This window comes from Sardina pilchardus, chromosome 3 (assembly GCF_963854185.1).
Source record: "Sardina pilchardus chromosome 3, fSarPil1.1, whole genome shotgun sequence".
In the NCBI taxonomy this organism is placed as follows: domain Eukaryota; kingdom Metazoa; phylum Chordata; class Actinopteri; order Clupeiformes; family Clupeidae; genus Sardina; species Sardina pilchardus.
In genome coordinates this window covers 6,705,829-6,726,162 of record NC_084996.1, presented here as the reverse complement: position 1 = coordinate 6,726,162, position 20,334 = coordinate 6,705,829, and the positions used below count along the sequence as shown (strand labels likewise).

At 43.9% G+C, this 20,334-nt stretch overlaps 2 protein-coding genes and 1 long non-coding RNA gene across 3 annotated transcripts; 1 reads left to right on the top strand and 2 right to left on the bottom strand.

Moving 5' to 3' along the window:
- The first annotated feature begins 52 nt into the window (after window positions 1-52).
- On the top strand, window positions 53-9,776 carry mief1 (mitochondrial elongation factor 1). Its single transcript, XM_062531579.1, has 5 exons — window positions 53-197; window positions 2,086-2,249; window positions 2,801-2,981; window positions 4,198-4,454; window positions 5,191-9,776. The coding sequence occupies exons 2-5, from the start codon at window positions 2,103-2,105 to the stop codon at window positions 6,028-6,030; spliced, it is 1,425 nt and encodes a 474-aa protein (XP_062387563.1). The 5' UTR covers window positions 53-197; window positions 2,086-2,102; the 3' UTR covers window positions 6,031-9,776.
- A 254-nt stretch (window positions 9,777-10,030) lies between these two features.
- napsa (napsin A aspartic peptidase) lies at window positions 10,031-15,862 on the bottom strand. Its single transcript, XM_062531578.1, has 9 exons — window positions 15,660-15,862; window positions 15,082-15,256; window positions 14,735-14,858; window positions 14,293-14,411; window positions 13,489-13,688; window positions 11,849-11,971; window positions 11,459-11,603; window positions 11,034-11,132; window positions 10,031-10,764 (listed from the first exon to the last, which is right to left on the bottom strand). Exons 1-9 carry the CDS (start codon window positions 15,725-15,727, stop codon window positions 10,603-10,605), a joined length of 1,215 nt encoding a protein of 404 aa, XP_062387562.1. The 5' UTR covers window positions 15,728-15,862; the 3' UTR covers window positions 10,031-10,602.
- A 2,840-nt stretch (window positions 15,863-18,702) lies between these two features.
- Window positions 18,703-20,213, bottom strand: LOC134076054 (uncharacterized). The gene is made up of 4 exons (XR_009938529.1): window positions 20,096-20,213; window positions 19,465-19,558; window positions 19,136-19,243; window positions 18,703-19,011 (listed from the first exon to the last, which is right to left on the bottom strand). It is a non-coding gene; the product is annotated as an uncharacterized LOC134076054 (long non-coding RNA).
- Between the last annotated feature and the right edge of the window lie 121 nt (window positions 20,214-20,334).

Below are 20,334 nucleotides of genomic sequence, written 5' to 3'. Positions count from 1 at the left end.
CTTGCAGTACACAGACCGCAACTACTACCGCCGCGCCGTGGCCCGCGAGTTCCGCCGCTGCCAAGCGCTGTCCGCCCCACAGGAGAAGGAGGACGCGCTGAAGAGGGGCCAGTTCTTCCTCAACAGCCGTCTGGGGGGGCTGGTGTAAAGAGAGAGAGAGAGAGGGGGAGGGCCAGTGTGTGACTGTCCCTGGCCAGGTAGGCATGGTCAATTATTATTAACCCTTTGTTCCTTTTTTCACTTCACCTTTTTAGTAACAGTTTGTCCAAAGGAACGTAAAGTGTGTGTGTGTGTGTGTGTGTGTGTGTGTGTGTGTGTGTGTGTGTGTGTGTGTGTGTGTGTGTGTGTGTGTGTGTGTGTGTGTGTGTGTGTGTGTGTGTCTCAGTGTGTCTCAGTGTGTCTCAGTGTGTCTCAGTGTGTCTCAGTGTGTCTCAGTGTGTCTCGGTGCTCTTTGAGTAATGAAGCCAATACTGTCCTGTCAGCACCATGCTTTCCAAGTTAAGCCTGGAGTTGATAGCACTCTGATCTACTGGTGGAGCTATACACATTTCATTTTGTCAGTGCCTAATTTCCCTGTGCTGTTCATTAGCTTGGGGTTGTTGATTTGTGGATCAGCAGTCAGTTAGTGTCTAAATTACTTCGTACTCCCCACCCCAAGAAGATTTGTAGCAGGGGAAATTCAGGGGTTTTGCTCAGGGAAAGTCGAGGAAAAGTCTTGGGATTTTACACTTGACTTAGAGTGGGAACCCTGTAGATTTGTAGCCATAGAGCACCTGTCAAACTCTTACCTGTCCTGCCTGACTTCAGTAGTGATGCCTGTATTGCTACTATACAGAATACAGCAAAATAATCGTTCTACCTCAATTTTGTTGTTTTTCTTAATCATTGGAAATCATAAATGACATTGACATTTCAATTTTAGAATAGATATCATAAGCTACCATTAGTGTCTCTATGAGCATCAGTTGAGGAATGACATATTACTGGCTGATAGTCTAACTAACCCATGTTTATCAATTGCTACTGAGCTACTTATTGGTACAAGATAGCCATGTGTACTCAGGCCAATACAGCACTCTGAACAATTTTAACACTTCACTTGAGTATTGGCAGTTAGGCCTTATAGAATAACAACAGTGGTTGAGTAAGCATTGCAAAGTGTGGGGGTTGGGTGACATTCTTCATCTGTCACCCATCCATGTAAAAGGCTAATTTTTCAAGTTAATTAGAGTGGGGCTCTTGCTCAACTTCACTCATAAGGTTCCTGGGTGGAATAGATATTAAGAAAGATTGGAAATCCAGTAAAAATGCACTATGACAGATGTCAGATTTATTTTCCAGTGCAAACACATTCATCTGGGTTGCCTATTAGTTTTTTTCTGGAGGTTCCTATACATTTCTTCTCACAGCAACAGCTCTGTTGATAGAATAGAATAGAATATATACTTTTTTGATCCCGTGAGGGAAATTCAGTTCTCTGCATTTAACCCAATTTAACCGAATTAGTGAACACACAGCACACAGTGAACACACAGTGAGGTGAATCACACAACCCAGAGCAGTGAGCTGCCTGCCCAACCAGCGGCGCTCGGGGAGCAGTGAGGGGTTAGGTGCCTTGCTCAAGGGCACTTCAGCCGTGGTGGACTGGTCGGGGATCGAACCGGCAACCCTCCGGTTACAAGCCCGATGCACTAACCAGATGGTCTTGTAAACAGTAAAATGCAGTGCTTCTTTCCTAGTGAGTAAAAAGTCCAACTCTGATTTCAGTCTAAGAAGCTTAAAGCAGTGTGTTTGCCCAGATCTGGCTAGAGATGACGACATTAGCGAAATGTAGACGTAGTGTTAATTAACTTTCTTCTTAGAACTACTCTTGGCTTTATCTGGTTGACCGGCTTAACAATATGATGTCATCCATTGATGACAGATATCTAGCACTGGCTTAATCTTTCCCTTAATCTTTAGTCGTTTTTTTCTCTTGCTCCGGCTCTCTCATACTTCTCCCCCTCACTCTATCACTTTCTTTTATTTTCTTTCCATCAATCTATCCTTCTATCTTTCTTTCATTTCTCTCTCTGTCTCTCACAGAGAGGGGTGAGTAAGGTATGGCAGGAGTGAACGGGGATCGGAAAGGCAAGAAAGATGACAATGGCCTGGGCACTGCCATCGACTTTGTCCTCTCCAACGCCAAGCTGGTGCTCGGAGTGGGCGGGGCAGCCATGTTGGGCATTGCAACGCTGGCAGTCAAACGAGTGAGTGCCCCCCCTCCCTACACCGGTACACACAACATTACACGGCACAACACAACATTCTTAAAGGGACACTTCACCGATTAGCATTAAGCTTTGTATCTTTAGAAAACCAGTCATGTTTTTGAATGGTCGTGCATCATTCCCTCAGTTTGCCTTGAGAGGGGAGAAATACGGATTTCAATGAAACCCATGAATCGGACTTCCTGCTTTCAATGATGTAAAATGATGATTTTTACATCATTGAAAGCAGTAAGTCCAACATTGAAATCCGTATTTCTCTCTCATTAAAAGTTGTGCCTGGTAATCAGGATTATTCAATTCAATTCAATTCAATTCAGTTCTTTATTTCAGACTCACATGAGGCACCACAATATATAAAACGAATTAACTAAATAGAGTAGAGTAAAATAAAATAATATAATAATTTAATAGCACAGTAAAAGTGAAGCATACACAATCAATGTATCAAGCAATCAATGCATCAACCCCCACCCCCCATCTTTCTGTTGTGAAACCCGTCCTCCCACCCTTGGCTCCTGCTCCCCCTGCAGATGTATGACCGGGCCATCAGTGCCCCCTCCAGCCCCACGAAGCTGGAGCCGTCGGGCAAGCGCAGCTGGGAGGAGCCCAGCTGGCTGGGGTCCTCTCCACGCACCCTCAACCGCGACATGAAGTCCACGGTCAGCCGCTCGCTACAGACGCTGCCCACCTCTGCCAACTCCTTCGAGCCAGGTGAGCTTCTTCTAGACAAACCGACGGGGGGGGGGGGGGGGGGGGGGTCATAGGTGAGCTGCCAGGCAGGTGAACTACTGTAGGTGAATCTGTCCCTGATTACGCTGGTAAATGAATGACTGTAAAACCTCTGGAAGTAACACAGTGAGATGACCACTGCGTAATCATATTCAGTGTGACATTGTTTTTGACATCTGAATTACTGGGTGGTGTAATGGGCGATTGTCTTGTCACTGACAGGGGGATGGGGATGGGCATGGCTGTACCTCCTCTATGGTGGGTGATCCTTTGACTGTTTTCTGGTTAGAAATAGCTCTTTGTTTTGTAGTATCCTCACCATTGTAAACATTCCAAGTATCCTCAATCCCACAGCTTGAACACTCGTAGTAGTATGTTTATTATAGCTTGACTTGACTTAATAGTGTCCTCATGTGATAGTTTGTAGTTTGTTCATGTTTTGCTGTCTTTTATTAAGATTGAACAGCTGATGTAGTGGTCTAGTGTTTAGATTTTCCTTTAATCATATTGAACAAGCTTAGAAAGTACCCGTTGGCTTCATTCCAGTAGAAAAGTATTAGTTGTTCTAGTTAGACTTAGACCAGTTTTTGGAATCGCCTTACTAATTTTGAAACATGTTTACCATGGTTGTTGTCCTGTGGTTTTAACTTCATGTGACATTGATGTGATCGTGTGACTGTGACTAATGTCATCCCAAGAGGAAGTGTGCGTGTGCGTGCGTGTGCGTGCGTGTGCGTGCGTGTGCGTGCGTGTGCGTGCGTGTGCGTGTGCGTGCGTGTGCGTGTGCGTGTGCGTGTGCGTGTGCGTGTGTGTGAGTGTGTGTGTGTGTGCGTGCGTGCGTGCGTGCGCGTGTGTGTGTGTGTGTGTGAGTGAGTGAGTGAGAGTGTTCACTGCAGCTAACTGGTTATGCAACAGTCTTCTGTAATGACCTAGATAATGGCCCAGCTGATCTCAGAATGGCCTCCAAGGTTTGACCGTAATTAGGAACTAAATAAAGGGCAGTAACCTCAACTGTTGGACAGTTTTGCTTCTCTCTGAATTCTACTCCAAGGTTAACATGCTGGTGTAGCAAAGGAGTTGATCCTTCCTCCATGTTTGGGTTACCAAAGTACTTTGTACATACAGTAGTATGACTTCCTGTTCCCTGTTCCCCCTCCCACCCCTGCATGTTTCCTCTCACCATCCCGCGGTGGCCCAGACCTGATGCGTCGTGCTGCGGGTCGCAGTGCCCACGGGCAGGTGGACATGGCGCGGGCCCGAATGCGCCTCTCCCTGCAGGAGCACCTGTGGGCGTTCTTCCGCGAGCGCGTGGCCATCCCCGCCGAGGAGCAGGCCGTGGCTCGCCGCGCCGCCCTGGACATCTGCTCCGAGCTCCGCGTCTTCCTGCACGCCAAGCTGCCCGACATGCCGCTCCGCGAGATGTACCTGAGCGGCAGCCTCTACGACGACCTCCAGGTGAGTCTGTGGCGACTGGCGAGGGGGGATTCCAAGAGAGAAGTGGTGACCCTATACTGAAGTGAAACTGTTGAATTCACTCACTGCATAGTTAGCCAGCCACTCCCACGTGGAATTGTAGAAGAAAAATATTGTTCTCACTTTTGTGTCAATCCACTTTTGTGTCCCCCCTGCTATGGCTATTATGCTGTTTTGAACTTAATGCTTCTCTTTTTATGCTGCGGACTGTGGTTACATTTGGAGATTTCTGTAAATAGAGCCGTTTGTTTCCATTGCATTGTTTTGTAGATGCGGGGTTCCCACAAGCCATACAATTTTGATAAAGTCTATTCCAGACACGGGAAACCAGGGACTTTTGCCCGCCCTAAAAAAAGTCCATGATTCTTGAACGTTTCTGTACGTGGCTGCTCTGAAATGTTATCTCATTATTGGTCATGGAAATTCAGGGGTTTTGTCAGGGAAAGTCGGGGGAAAAGTCATAGGATTTTGCTCTTGACTTAGAGTGGGAACCCTGTAGATTTGTAGCCATAACCTGTCCATAGCGCACCTGTCAAACTCTTACCTGTCCTACCGCTCCTCAGTAGTGATGCTTGTATTGCTACTATGCTATTATGAACTCTGTGCTTCTCTTTCACGATTACATTGTGTGGTTGTTAGGTTTACATTAAAAGCATAAAATGTTTATGTGCGACCCAAACCAGGTAGAGAGCACCTGTCTAATTCTTACCTGTCTCAGGTGGTGACCGCCGACCACGCCCAGCTGATGGTGCCCATGATCCTGGAGAAGAACCTGTGGTCGTCGGTGCCGGGCGAGGACACCATCATGAACGTGCCCGGCTTCTGGCTGGTGCGGCGGGAGAACCTGGAGTACTTCCCGCGGGGCAGCAGCTACTGGGACCGCTGCATGGTGGGCGGCTACCTCTCGCCCAAGAGCGTCCTGGAGGTGTTCGAGAAGCTGGTGGCCGGCACCATCAACTGGCCGGCCATCGGCAGCGTGCTGGACTACGTGATCCGGCCCGTGGTGCCGTCGGAGACGCTGACGCTGGAGGTGCAGTACGAGACGGACCGGCGCCTCTACGTGGACTTCCTGCCGCTGCTGGTGATGGAGGACGGCGCGTCGCTCATCGCCAAGCCCCACCGGCTGGCGGCCGAGCGCCACGAGAACCTGTGGCGCCAGAGCTTCCGCGTGGCGGAGACGGCGCGGCTGCGGGCGCTGGACCAGGAGGACGGCGGCTGCCGCGGCGCCTGCCTGAAGGTGGCCAAGGCGGCGTGCAAGCTCAACCCGGCGCTGGGCCGGCTCAACGCCAGCCAGCTGACCAACGCGCTGCTGCTGCTGAGCGAGCGCGAGGGCGACTGGACGCAGGAGGCGCTGGCCGACCGCTTCGTCGGGCTGCTGCGCGCGCTGGTGGGCCACCTGGAGGCCGGACGCCTGCCCTGCGCCCTCTACCCGCGCGTCGACCTCTTCTGCGAGCTCACGCCCGCCGAGGTGGACGAGCTGGGCTACACGCTCTACTGCGCCCTCTCCGACCCCGAGAGCCTGCTCAGGACTGACCCGCAGGCGAGCGGCCAGCCGTAAGCGCGGCGTCTCGAGGTGCTGCTGCTGCTGCTGCTGGTGCGTACCGCGTCTGTTGCCGTGGAAACGGGCCGTGACGGCGCCAGCCTTAAAGCTTAGAAACATCGGACTCGTTTTGTACTGTGGTTGGCTTGCGCCCTGGTACAGCTCACACTAAAAGCAGCCACCCTGCAGGAAGAGCTAGGCAACATCTGTGACCAGCCCATGTAAATGTCTATGGGAGTCATCACAGTGCCCTCTTCTGTATTCTAAAGGTAATGCAATAGAATCATACTTTCTTGTAAGAAGAACCATGTAAAAGAATAAAAAGCCCCCTCAGTCAACTGAGAAAGTAGCAGAGGCCCCTTTGTGTCCACAGAAAACACCATTCTGAGGTTAATCAGAATCTCATGGATCGCTCACCCTTTCTTTTCTACATGCATCACCATCTATATTTTGTACTGATGTTTTAAAGATCTGCAGTAGAAGCAATCGCAGCTATAACCATGCAACGGGACACTATGGGGGTACAACGCTGCCTAATTTGTATGACCTTTTGACTTCCATGCGCCCTCATATCAGTTACACACACACACACACACACAGCAGACACACACTGTGATGAGTGAGTGTTTTGTGCACTGTTTCTGTCCTGTGTTGTGAGAGCTACTGGAGATGTGAAGCGCTATGTATATGGAGATCTTCGAATATTTAATCTATGACAAATTCCGTATCGATTGATTGATGATTGGTGTGAGTTTGCTGCACAGATGATGGAGCTCTTGTGTCCTCTCAGTGGTCTGCCATGGGCTGAGCGAGCTCGTGTTGTGGTATATCTTTCTGGTCCTGCACAGGCTTAGAAGAGAAGCTATTTTAAACTGTTCCATGTTTTGTCCGTGTCTTTCAAAGGCGTGCCGGCGCCTGTATGAGATGACAATGGAAGCTACGTGGCTAGGAACGATGTTGTCACTTTTCTCCCGTGACTGGGTGCCTCCCGTCTTACCCGCAGGCGTTTGATTAGTCGAATTCCTCTCGGTGACCTGGGAGGCTCAAGAAGTCAGGAGGAGAGGACTTGCTTGTTTACAAGCTCTGAGACGGGTCCTTGTTTCCCAGAAAGGGAGCTAGTGTTGAGTGTCTGTGGGGCTTTTGGGTCGGACTCAGGCTCTTCAGTCTGGTCTTTCTGTTGGCCTGAGCCACCACAGCTGTCCAATGACTTGATTCTTTTTTTTTCCTGTTTCTTTGCTTTTTTTTTGTCCAAACTTTTTCTTTCCTTTTTTTCTGAAGTTATCGCTTCAGAGCTCGTCTCTTAAAATGAATAAACTGATATTGATTACACCAGTCTCTTGACATTCTTGAGAGCAGAGGCATCACCTCTCTCTCTCTGTCTCTCAGTACTCTACAGTTCTACATATGTAGCACTATTCATTCTTTCTTTTCCCCTTCTTTTTTATATGCACTAGTGTGCAGAATTGCCCCGATTTACTTATTTTAATATCAAATGTTTCTAAAGATTATAACACACAACAGAAGGCAAGTCGCTTTTCTTTTGCCTGCAACAAGACATTAGAATTGCAGTAGCAAACAGCTCTTTTCTCCTTTATTACATCAAAACCGAATAAGAAAATTGAGCGAGTGATCGGCCCCAAGCTCCCCTAATCACTAAACGGCGAGTCATTTTTTTTATGACCTTCCATCTAATCAAATTTGTGGAGAATGTGAGATGACAATGTGACACTGGCGCTCTTTCCCTGGTCGGGTGATAAGAATGCCTTGTGAGTGGGATGTGAATCATTAGTATCATGTGAGTTTACAGAGCATGGGAGGAAGGGGGGGGGGCTGCCTGTAGCTTTCTGTTCAATTGTGTAGAGAGAAACATCGCAAACAAATGTAGATCTCTCCCGTGTAGAAAAACAAGCAGGCAACTTTTCATTTGTCCACCGATGTCTGTTTTTGTTTTCTTTTTTTAACATAACTTATTTGTGGTTGAGCGTAGGTGAAATGTTTTGCTTGTGTCGGTGGTTACGGGAAGGCTAAGGTCTGAACTTAGGGACTTTGTTGTGCATCTGTAAACATGCCAAGAAAGAACTTGTGTATACTACGAAACAAGATAAATAGTACGTCGATCCTAAAGCCTAAGTTGTGTTAATTGACAAGCCAAGACAAAAGCTTGTGGCTTTTGCGTTGTTGCTTGCCACAATTGATAATTGACCATTTTTACACAACCCCCTCCTCCCCCCCCCGAACATTCTGTCTGTGAAATGAGAACACATTTCAGGCTTTATGCTGAAACATACTAAACTCACTTCCTAGTATACTTCCCGGGTGACTGATATTATTATCCTTGCTCTGTCACACATTGACACTAAAAAAGACAGCATATTTTGTCTTTCTGCTCTGGTTATGCATGGGGAAATAATAATTAACGGACGTGGCTGAGACCGGGTTTGTTTCAGCTGGAACCATCATGCTCAGAATTGTCACAAGACCGACTGCTTTGTCCATTTTTAGTATTTAGCCTTTGTTCAGTAGCAGAACGTTTGCATTCAGTGCAGAACCTGTGTGGTAGAACCACTCTGTTACTCCTCCTTTATGCTTTAGAACAAAAAAGAACTCAGTTGCCTTCCATTCATGACCTCATTTGCCCACACACATTGTTGACACCTGAAAAGGTATACAGCTTTTTTTTCTGTTATTATGAAAACAAAAGCCACTTCTCATAGTGGCCCTTCAGGACCAGGTTTCTGTTACGTCAATGTTGCACATCTGGGGTGGTAAATAGATTTTTGGATGAACTAAATGGTTCATAAGTCACCCAAGACAAGGGTTGCCTTAGTGCAGGGTGCTGGGACATTTCTCTCGATATACTCCAGTAGTCAGCCATTTCAGAGAAGGTGTGTGGGATCTGCTTTTTGCCATAGAAAAAAAATAAAAAAAATAAAAGTAAAACAGTAATACAGATGTACATGATATGTGTGAGGAGTTTTAGTATTTTTGTATTTATTGTATACTTGTAACCAAAAACATGACTCACTGAGTAAGAACAGTCCTGTGAGAAACTACTATGTCTTTATGTGCTAACGAGTGAAAGCCTCATGTACATACATAGTACACACATTGGGACGCATAGTCAGTAGGGGGACTGTGTGTTGATAGAAGAAGAGTGTCCATAATGTGTATGTGTGTGAGTTACAGGAAGCCTTTTGTCTCTTGCGAGCTACAGTGTGTTGCAGTATTGTGTACAGGTTACTCTACATTTTAAAGGTGCAGGAAGTAGTTTTTGTTGGCCAAATAATGAAAATGCTTTTAGACTTGATGTAATTTTGACGGCATGATTAAAAGTGTTCCCTAATATTACGGTGCACTTTAAACATTTTGTTTCGATTCCACCCTGTTCTATTCTCTACGTACCATTACAGTCCATTAAAAAATCGTCATTCAAAAGAATAACGTACTTCAGAGATTGAGATCAATCATTACAGTGGGTGTAGGAGCATTTTCAGTCACACAACAAAAGCTACTGACTGCACCTTTGACCAACATTTGTTTCTCTTGCATTCATCTGGCCCAAAGCAAGGCATCTACCTCTGCCTGGTGCATCTTAGCGTGGCCATGGACTTGCATGCAATGTGTCTGTTTTCTTACTTTCTGATGTTTTTGGTGGTTTTATTTGTACATCTGTTTTGTTCTTTTTGATTTTCTAATTTCTGAATGGAATGAAACACCAAGCACTTTGTATATCCAAATAAATGGGATGGCAGATAGCAAAAACACCCTGAGGAATGTGACTTTTGTTTTAGACCGGACAAGACTGTATGACATTTACAGTTATGTCCCACGGAGAATGCACAATGGCTAGCAATTAGAACTGGGTCTAATCCAATATTAGGAATCACATTTTTTAAAGCAATCGATTTCACACTTGGCTTTTTAACTGTACGAGGAGTCCGTTGTCATGTTACTACCATAGGTCAATGTCATGGTTATTATACGTTTTCATTCAGAGTCAACAACAAAAAGTCTCATAGACGTGTAGGGATTCATTTATTAAAGCCTGAAGCAGATTGCAACAATCACCCATCTGACAGAATGGCAATAAGAAAAGTAGTCGGTTTTCTTTCATTTACATTTGTTCAGTGCTCTTTGGTTGATTTATTATTCAAAAAAAGACCCAGCAAGCTGAGCAGGAAGCTAAGCTTCATGAACAAGAATATCTCCTGACTGCACATTCATATACACAAACACAACAAAATTAGACATGAAGTACTTTACTGAAACAAAATTATTTAAAACTTCAGAGTTAACCAGTGCCCCTCATTCAGCATTTCAGAATTGTAAATCTAAGCGCAACACTATACTTCCTTTAAAAAGCAAGAATAAACCTTTCCCAAACAGCTGGTGACTTTAAAAAAAAAAGTGGATCCATCCCTGATTTGAAATGAAGTGGATTCAAGAGGATCTTGGAATCTAGATCGCTTCCTAGGTCTGCTGCTCCTCCAGTTGGGAAAGAACCCAAGAGACCAGTTCTAGACTTTAAGGCCTCTCGTTTTGGTCTGTGCCATGAGGCCCTTCAAAACATTTTGGCTATCTACCCTCCGGTCACTTGGCAGGAGCGAAGCCCACGCGGTCGTTGTCGCGGTCAAACACGCTGTAGTAGCGGCCGATGAACACGTCTCCGAGAATCCACAGGGGGCCAGCAGGGGGCGGTATATCCATGGCCATGAAGCCAGACAGGCAGATCTTTGCCCCCATCTGGGACTCCTGGGGAGGGGACAGACAGGAGTTAAAGGCCGTGAAGGTCATTTACAGAACTGTCGATTAAAGCCTACCTTGCACTGACAGACTTTGGGAAAGATTCTTGAAAGAGTGTAGTCTTTTAACTAATGCCCATTATTCAAGCTTTACTCAAAAGACTACAATCTTTCAAGAATCTTTCCCAAATCTTGTGTTGGAAATAAAACAAACCAGGCAGCAAGAGGAGTTGATTTATTAGTCACAAAAGATAACATTAAAACCCTATTCTGTGTTACCTGTAGGATGTAATCTTCTCCAGTGAGATTGAAGAGTTTTCCTCCCAGGTTAAATGAGATGACTGGCAGAGTTGGGACCTTGCTGCACTCGATCCAGTACTGGTACATAAAGAGAAACGTCATGAGCAAAACCCACCTGTGAAAGTTTCTTTAAGACATTTTGTTCATGCCTCAGGCATGCAAGTGTAACATAACCATGTTATTTGTCAACTAGGATGGGGGATCGCTATACTATTCTGAAAGTGGACCAAGTGATCGCATGATTACCATATGCATAATGATGGGCAATCTAAATTACGTGTGAACATTAAAAAAAAAAAAATCGGAGTATTTACAGATCCAGGTTTACATTAGGTTACGATTAAACATATTTTGGGAAACCGGTTAACCCCCACAGGACCCCTCCCTCTCCCTCTCCCCCCTACCTCGCCCATCAGCAGAGGCAGAGCCCCGATGGCTTTGTGCAGAGCCCGGACTTCCTGAGTGGGCCCCACCATCAGGGACGTTCCCGTGTCAACAATCGCCTGGCAACTATCCTTGCAGAGAGTCAGCTGGTTGCCAACATCAACCCTGGAGGACATCACGAAAAACATATGCATCAGGTAGAGAGGTTTGGCTCTTGGGCCGTAGAGCTGCTGCACTTACAGTATGTGTATTGTGTAATAGCCTAGCATCTAAACAATTCGTTTTACACCCCAGACTTGAGGGGGAAAAGAAGGTTTTAAATGAAGTCATCCAGTCAGTCCACATTTTCATGGCAATTATAAAAAACGAAACACATACAAAGCCAAATGTCATCATTTTGCTGTACTCACGCGTCCATCTTAATCTGCCAGTAGGCCTTGCGTGTGACGTTGACGTAGTGCAGCTCACCATCGTAGTACTGCTTGTCTGTGCCTCCAAGCATCAGCTCTCCCCCGACCGGGGCCTTGGGGTTTCTGTGGGGTTAGAGAGCGAGAACAGGCAGACCATTACTTCCTTTTTCAAAGGAGGGTCAAAACAACTACCACTGAAATAAATACTCAATTCAAATCATAAGTCATCATGTGAAAACATCCAAGTCATCATGGTCATCGGTGTTCAACGGCAACACAGCTCAAGCTTAAACAGGAACAACTCGATAAACCACATGCTACTTCCTTCTTCACACAAAGTCAAACTTAGGCCATTTTAAAACTTCCTGTTAAAGGAGGCAAGGAACATGCAACCTCTGATGCAACATGCAACATGCAACCTCTGATCTCAAAATTGTTGGCACATGGACATTGTTTTGAAATCAAGTCAAATCACAACTGTTTGTTAGGTCTCAGAGTAAATCAACAAGTGTGCCTTTGAACTGTGATTGTCATGTGAATCTGTTTCCTGGACAAATGTGAAAGTTAGTTCACCTACATGGTATTTTTATAGCTGGTGTGGATAACCTTGAATTTGCGCTGAATCAGCGCTATATCAACCACCTGCTCTTTTCAAAAGGTTTATTCTTGCTTTGTAAGTGTAGTGTCAGTGCTTATTCCATAGGCGTTATATTAGTCTGCTAAGGTACACAGCCAAACACTCACCACAAGTCAGTACAAGTAATTGAGTCAGTTGAGGTGCCTTGATAATATGCACACATTAGCCCAAACATATAGCACAACAGATTGTTCTATGCTTGAGGGTTATTTCCCCTCATATCTCATTTAGAAATTTGGTAAAATTGCTGAGATACAGCTCCGCTAATCATTCCTGTAGTCAGCATGCCAAATTGCAGTCCCCTAAACTTGTGCCATCAGTGGCATTGTGTTGGAAAATTCTTACATTGAATCTTCACTGCATGTGAACCACTGTTTTATCACGCACATTGAATGCCCTCGGTCAACACTGAACCCAATTATCATGCAGTTCTATTCTTGTTTATAATTGCAGACATGAGTGTTAGAAAGGGGGCATCTGGAAATCCTGATTAATGAAAACATCATTTAAAGGATTTTGTCGCCAATGCTCACACACACTGCATGCCGTTAGGACACAGTTAAGGGAGGCCCTCTATTGTGTGACCAAAGTCTGTGCAATAATCATACTTTATAATCGACATCTTCAGATAAGCCACACCGGTCATGTGCCATTTCTTGAATTTCCCCTTGGGGATCAATAAAGTATCTATCTATCTACATTACCTTGGCAAAAGGTGAAGAGCCCACCAATATGGATTTGAACAAATTTGTGTATGAAATTTAGAGATAAAGAGCCAATCGTATCCATCTCACCACAATGAGAAATTACAGAAAAACATAACTGTTGCATTTATATTTTTGTTCTGCATAAATTGCCATGCATTTAGAAATGAAATTGCCATGCATTTAGGAATGAAATACCTGTATACTGTAGCACACCATGTTTGTCGACGCATCAGTCATGCCAATATTTACACGTAAATGTAGTGAAGTGACACCCACACACCAGTGACAACATTCACCTGTTCAGGTAGAAGGAGAAGACGTTTTGAGGGATCAGCTTTTTGGCCATGATCTGGTCAAATACAGGGGGGACCTTCTCCACAGAGATGGTGGGATAACCCATACCGAAGACTCCATCGAAACGTGCCACCGCAAACGTGATGCCAGGCTGCTGCACTGCCTCTCCGAACTGCTGCCCTGGCACATTCACACCTGCCAACTGGGACACACACACAAAAAAAATACAATCATAGACTTGAAAAACACCCGTTACTGGGATGGGGTGCATCCAAAGTATGCATGGATAAGCTTGAAAGGACACACACACACACACAGTGTGCATGCAGGCCATTAACTGGACACACATTATTTAGTTACAGTTACTACCCACTCCTCAAAGACTACGGTACTTAAAAATATTTTAAAACTTTGGGAAGTTGGTCACATGCTAAATGTGTGTGGTTGCGTTAAAGCCAATGTGCACCTCTCAGAATGTGCTACATACAGTAGGAGTCAACTTGGGTCAAATGAGATTAAGTAAATAGAGAGGAGTGACAAGACATGCTCCCCAGTCTGCTGCTAACCAGCTCCTCTGTAGAAGCATTGACTCTTCTAGAACTGGAATAAAGTCACCACCCCAAATACTACCCATCTAACAATGCTGTGTTCTCCATTGTCCTTGGAGTCCACCATTATTGGCAGCAGTCATAGTGTATCTAGAGAGAGCACCAACTTGTACTCTCTGTGCTTATTTCTGTGTGTGTGTGTGTGTGTGTGTGTGTGTGTGTGTCTGTGCCTTCACAGCCCCCTGTGAATTCACTCACATTGACCACATCCTCACTGATGAAGCCGGACAGGCTGCCTCTGCCATACTTGATCGCAAACTTGGTGCCATTCTTCGCATACGTGCTGGACTTCTTGGAGTTGTAGCGGTGGTGCATCCCTAAAGGAAGTTGGATCATTTTCACTTATGGATGTTACCGCCGGTGTGCGTTCACATGTCTGGGTCACAAGACTGCTCGTCATTAGTCAGATATACATGCAGTTACAGGGAGCTAATGTCATCTGCAAAGGACCAATGTGACTATAGGTTCTCCTAAAACATAGAGCCTCCTGAGTCCACTCATTTTAATCAACTAATGTCACTCTCCAAGTGATTGATTGATTTAACTGATTTCTATCAGGTGTGCTGCTGGGCTCCTGAAACGAAAACAAAACAGCTACACAGAGGCTGAGAAGGAAACTGCTGTTGGAGTTTCTACTTACAGCAGGCGATATCCAGGAAGGAGCAGTGGATAGAGGGGACCCAAAGGTTTGAGGAGCCCGTGTCAAAAAGCACCTTGAAATCTTGAGGTGGAGTTCCAATGCTTATCGCTCCATAATACTGAGCCTGAAGTAGGAAGAGAAAGATAATGACCACGACATTCATTTCGTATCAGTTTCATCAAAGATTGGTCAGGTCTCCATTTTGAGCAAATAACTGAAAAATAAAAACGCATACCTAGAAAACCTCGCTTCGAGTACAGCACGTCCTGTACATGAACACCACATGGCTAGGACTCACCCCACACTCATTCCAGCACACATACAGAATACAAACACAGATTACTTACATCCATAAAGTTCGTGAGCTTCTCTGCGGGCGTAGGGGCGGAGGTAGGTGCGACTGTTGGGGGTGCCTGTTGCGCCAGATCGCCGTTGGCCTTGCCCAATGCCAAAAGTTGCTCGACCGTCATTCCGTTATCACTCATAGTGCGCCTTGCCGTGCGCATCTTGTGCAAAGGAACCCTGAAGCAAGTAATTAGGCACCATTGTTTCATTACTTGGACATACTTAACCTAAGTTAACGTTACACTTCCTGGATAACTACGCACACTTAGTACTTAGTACATGTAAAACATGTAGGGCATGACATAGTTTGCTAACGGGCCTTGTAATGATGAGGCCAAAATAAAATTGATATGCCTGTAAAATGACGACCAGTCAAGTCAACGAGATAATGTTAATATTGGCACAAACAACGCATGTAACGTTAGTGACGCATCACAAAACACCCAATTAAATTCGTCTAACACAGCAATTTAAGCACATTTTAAGCAGTTGTTACACATTCACAATGATGTTTCCACGAACGTTAGTAGACCTGACATCATATTATAATGTGACATAATATATGCCAATATTAGCCTACCTGATAATGGCATGACTGTGGATTACGAACACCGCCAAAACGATGAAAAGTTCTTTCGAACGAAACATTTCTGCGTTCAGTTCTGGACGGTGCCCACTTAATGTTACTTCCACTTCTCGACGTCGCGTGTCCAACTCTGTGCTCGAACCTTATCAACACCCCTGGGCTCGCATTCAGCAGTTTATGCCCCCAAATTGCACTCGTGCACTTTCGGGATATCTCGCTTTTCTTCGCTCTCCCCTATCTTGATTGGTCAGAGCTCTCAATTTTGGCACTCTGATTTGCCAAGTGAAATGTCAATCACTCTGCAATTGGCAGACGTTGAAGTCACGAGTTGTAAGGCATGGCCCTCTGCAATCTAAGTGTATTTCAGAATATTTGTGGTAAGAATGTATGGCCGCTTTCTGACTGAAATTATGTCAGAAAGTCAGGGGATTGGTAACTAAAAAAACATGCCGCCGAATGCAGGAAAAGGAAGGCTTGCGTTCCAACCCAAACCAAAGTAACCCACCAAAAGTCAACCCATTCTGCCATGATTCTTCCATATATTATACAACATGTCTTTGTTTACTGCCTCTACATAGAGCATCACTCTTGAGTAATGTCTCTGTTTATAAATGTTAAGTGTATGCTGATCTTCTCTTTGAAATGGTCCTGTCATTGTTAATTGATGACTGAAGAAATTGAGTTTTCCCATTGTTTGTTTTTTCTCTCTCTCTCTCTCTCTCTCTCTCTCTTTTGAATATGTGAATGTTGTGTGAGTAGTAGGCTACAGTGAGGTGTCATGTGATGACTAGCCTCAAGCAGACAGATGTAAATTGGTTTTGCTTGCTTGTAACTGACAGAAAACCCACATCAACTTTGGTGCCATGATTTTATTACTACTACTACTATTAAAAAATGCCTTTTATGTCACCCAAGGTCATTTGTACATTAAACCCCTCAATCAGTTCCAAAATCTCTTAGAACAGGTCGTCATGGTCATCCCAATGGCCCTATGGTTTACAGCTGTTTATTGTGGCCAGACAACTCAGTATATGAGTTAATTACTTTTTATATTTAAGTGAGTCATGCGGTAAGTCCCAAACTATGACAGAGAGAAAAACTGAATGATAAGGACTTAAAGTATGAAAAAAGAGGAAGACAGTTTGTTTTCACATGTGGTTTAGCTGGTATGTTGAAATGGCTGTTACATGCCACATACACACACACACACACACACACACACACACACACACACACACACACGCGTATTTATTTATCTATTATTATTTGACCTTTGCTGCCCTTGTGTCCACGTACTATTCATTTGTCACGAAAGGTTATATTTGCATCCCTGCATCATTTGTGTAGGATTTCCTGGTAGGTTTGTAGTCCAAGTTAAATAAAACCCTTTTCTCTTTGTAGTCTACATAAAATGGCTGAACTGACAAATGAAAATGTTTTGCGGTGGCTTTTACAGCTGGTCTTGCCATATTGTAGTACAGGGCAAGACACAGACACAGACACAGACACAGACACACACACACACACAATATTTCCCCCTTGAACTAGATGACGAAGAATAATTTCACCTTTCTGTCACCAGATGGCGCTGTGTAACCAGAGTGTTATGCAAAGGAAACTGGTATGGGGGAGGTATCTAGTGTAATGGGTATATATTTTCTTTTCACCCACGAAAAACACAGTTTTTCAGCTACACATTTCTCCCGTGGAGTCAAAACACAGATAAAGCAACCAGTACGAATTCAAACTTTATTAGCTTTGAAGCATCATTAAGGCAACCAGAAACAAGTTTGCACACAGCATCTGCTAACAGCAGCTCTGCACCTAAATCATAACGCCTCTTTCTGTCCAAGAGCAACAGCATGGGTGCCTCTCAACATGCCTCCTCGATCCTCGATGCTCGATCCTCGAGGGGCGTTCCCACTGATCTATAACTAACACTGGATAGACTATCCCATTGTTTCCCCCCCATCATTCTTTATGTAGATCAGTGAGGATCGAGGCATCGAGGAGCGAGGGAGGACGTATAAACGCTGCATGAGAGGCACCCTATGTCATCTCTACCCTAAAGGCTTCTGGGGCAGATTTTACGACGGCCTTAAAGGAACACTTCACCGTTTTTTCATATTAAACTATGTTATTCCCTTAATCAAGACGAGTTGATATACACTCTCAGAAATGGAAGTACCAGTGTGTACCTAAAACGGTACAAATGCTTGTCGCTGGGGCAGTACCCTTTTGAAGTACAATAATGTACCCCTAATGCAGGTACCGTTTGGTACCCTAGCCATTTGTACCCATCAAGGTACACTTGTGTACCTGCAATGACCGAAATGTACCTGTGTATATCATTACAGCATAGCAGCCTTAAAAGGTACTAATCTGTACTTTAAGGGTACAACCCCAGTGAAAATTTAAGGTGGTATAATTGAAATGTATTCACACAACCAGTAAGTAAATTAAAATGTTTATTCTGAGAGAAAAATCACTTTGTGATATTACACACAATACTCCACATGAATACAGGTACATAAAAGTTAACACATTCATATCAAAACATCAAAGTATCTTACATTAATCAATATGCATATTAACGTAAAACATGTTGTAACTCTTTATGTAAGTGTAAATATAAAACAGTTTGATCTCCAATATTTTGCTTCCACATTGTGTTTATATGCAGAGGGAAAAAAATTATTAACTTGCACCATAGGTGATCAACATTAATAACCTTGATCTATATTATACCAATATTTGAGCTAACCACTTCACACAAAAAAACCTTGCATGCTTTTAAGTTCATGTTAATACTAACATATGAGATGAAAATGTAGTATCTGCTTACCGTCACCATTACAAATGCATTAAAATGTTACAAGAGAAAAGCTCCCAGCACTATCGCATCTTGTGCTTGTCACTTAAGGTTTTTACAAAACTAACATTGTCCTTGCAGTAACTTTGCAGTTGCTATAATCTTAGAATTCTCATGTTTGGATTCACAGTGCATACACTAATTGAGTAAAAGATACGTGTCTTGAAGTGTGATACAATGAGTCACAATGACATCATTGAGTAGTATCTCAGAAAACAATGTGAAAGCCTAAGCAAATATTAGCAAGCCTATAAACATATACAATATAAACACACTCCAATCCTTCCATTTGGGTAGAATGAGGCGTGCCATTAAAAAGCCAAGAGTCTCAAAAGGCACTAAAGTTCAATATCAAAAACTGGCAGAAATCCAACAAATTCTTCAGGAGGACTTCGACTGGAACCTTACTTGATCTACAGGACGTTGACATATTTTCAAGCAGTGGTATCACCAATGACAGCAGGGGTTGTACGTCTGTTGAAAGCAAAATGTAAACACAAACCTCAGAATTAGATATTTTCAACCACACAAATAAATAGCCTCAGACAGATTGTGTAAAATACACATGTATGCAACTACAGTATGTCAATCCACTCACCTGGCATAGATCATTGCTAAGTCATTGCAAGTTCCGTGGACTGTCTGACTCTCCCAAAACTTCTCCATACATCCTTTTCACCTTATATTCATAAAGCTGCCCGCTCCGCTATGCGTTTGAGAGAGAAATGGCATATGCAATACATTAATATAAATTTAAAAAAAATGACACAATGAAACAGCACAAGATGACCCTAAGCAATAATTTCTCCTGGACAAACTAAACAATCTAAAAATTGTCTGTATTATTTTCATTTCTATGTGTATTTAACATCAATAAGAAAAATACTATCAATACACTAAGAAAAACGACCAAGTTGTGTTACTTACGTAGCCATTCCTTCAGTAAAAGCAGAGCCATAGTTTTCTCTATCACTCTGAGTAGAGGTACTTCCACACGCCAACATTCTGCCTTGGTGGTTATCTGTGTGAGAGGGATTAACGTTAGCAGCTAGCAGAACCATAAGGTTGGTTCATAAGGTTAGGTTACTAGCGAGTGCTAATGTTAGCCTTTAAGCCAATTTGACTCAACAGTATTCACTAACTTCACATTAAAATGGGAAACAGTGATAAAACACACACAAAATACCTTTCCTTAACATCTATCATGATAGTCATGCATTACCGAAGGCGTTTGAACACCGTTTAAAAATATTCATAGCTAACATAGGCTACGTTGCTAGCGAATGCTAATGTCAGCCTATTATGCCAACAATTTGACTCAGTTAACAGTATTCAATATTTACAAACCCGAATTTCGACAAATTGCAACTATACCTTACCTCATGCATTACTGAAGGCATTTGAACACCGTTTCAAAATATCTGAATATAGCTAACATGACATGGGCTACGTAGCTAGCGAATGCTATATATGTTAGCCTTTAAGCGAACAATTCGATTCCGTTAACAGTATTCAACATTTACAAACTGAATTTCGATAAATTGCAACTACATCTTACCTCTGAATAGCGTTGCCTCCTGTTCCATAAAGATTATGCCAGCACCACAGCACGTTTCCCCACACCGATCCTCTGCTGAAAACTGCTCCTCCATTACTTAGAGTGAGACGAAAAAATAACGGTTGCTCCAGAATCTCCTCCCCTATCAACTTCTGAGTGACAGTCCATGGGCTTTTTGTACCCATAGGTACAATATGGTCCCTTGGTGAAAAGGTACATTATTTATGTACCCGAAATGG

Coding starts and splice junctions, on each gene's coding strand:
- mief1 (XM_062531579.1), top strand. CDS start 2,103: ATGGCAGGAGTGAACGGGGATCGGAAAGGCAAGAAAGATGACAATGGC. Junction 2,982..4,197: donor TGCCAACTCCTTCGAGCCAG/GTGAGCTTCTTC, acceptor GCGGTGGCCCAG/ACCTGATGCGTCGTGCTGCG. Junction 4,455..5,190: donor GCCTCTACGACGACCTCCAG/GTGAGTCTGTGG, acceptor TACCTGTCTCAG/GTGGTGACCGCCGACCACGC.
- napsa (XM_062531578.1), bottom strand. CDS start 15,727: ATGTTTCGTTCGAAAGAACTTTTCATCGTTTTGGCGGTGTTCGTAATC. Junction 11,604..11,848: donor TGGCAGATTAAGATGGACGC/GTGAGTACAGCA, acceptor GATGTCCTCCAG/GGTTGATGTTGGCAACCAGC. Junction 11,133..11,458: donor TGCCTCTGCTGATGGGCGAG/GTAGGGGGGAGA, acceptor TTTATGTACCAG/TACTGGATCGAGTGCAGCAA.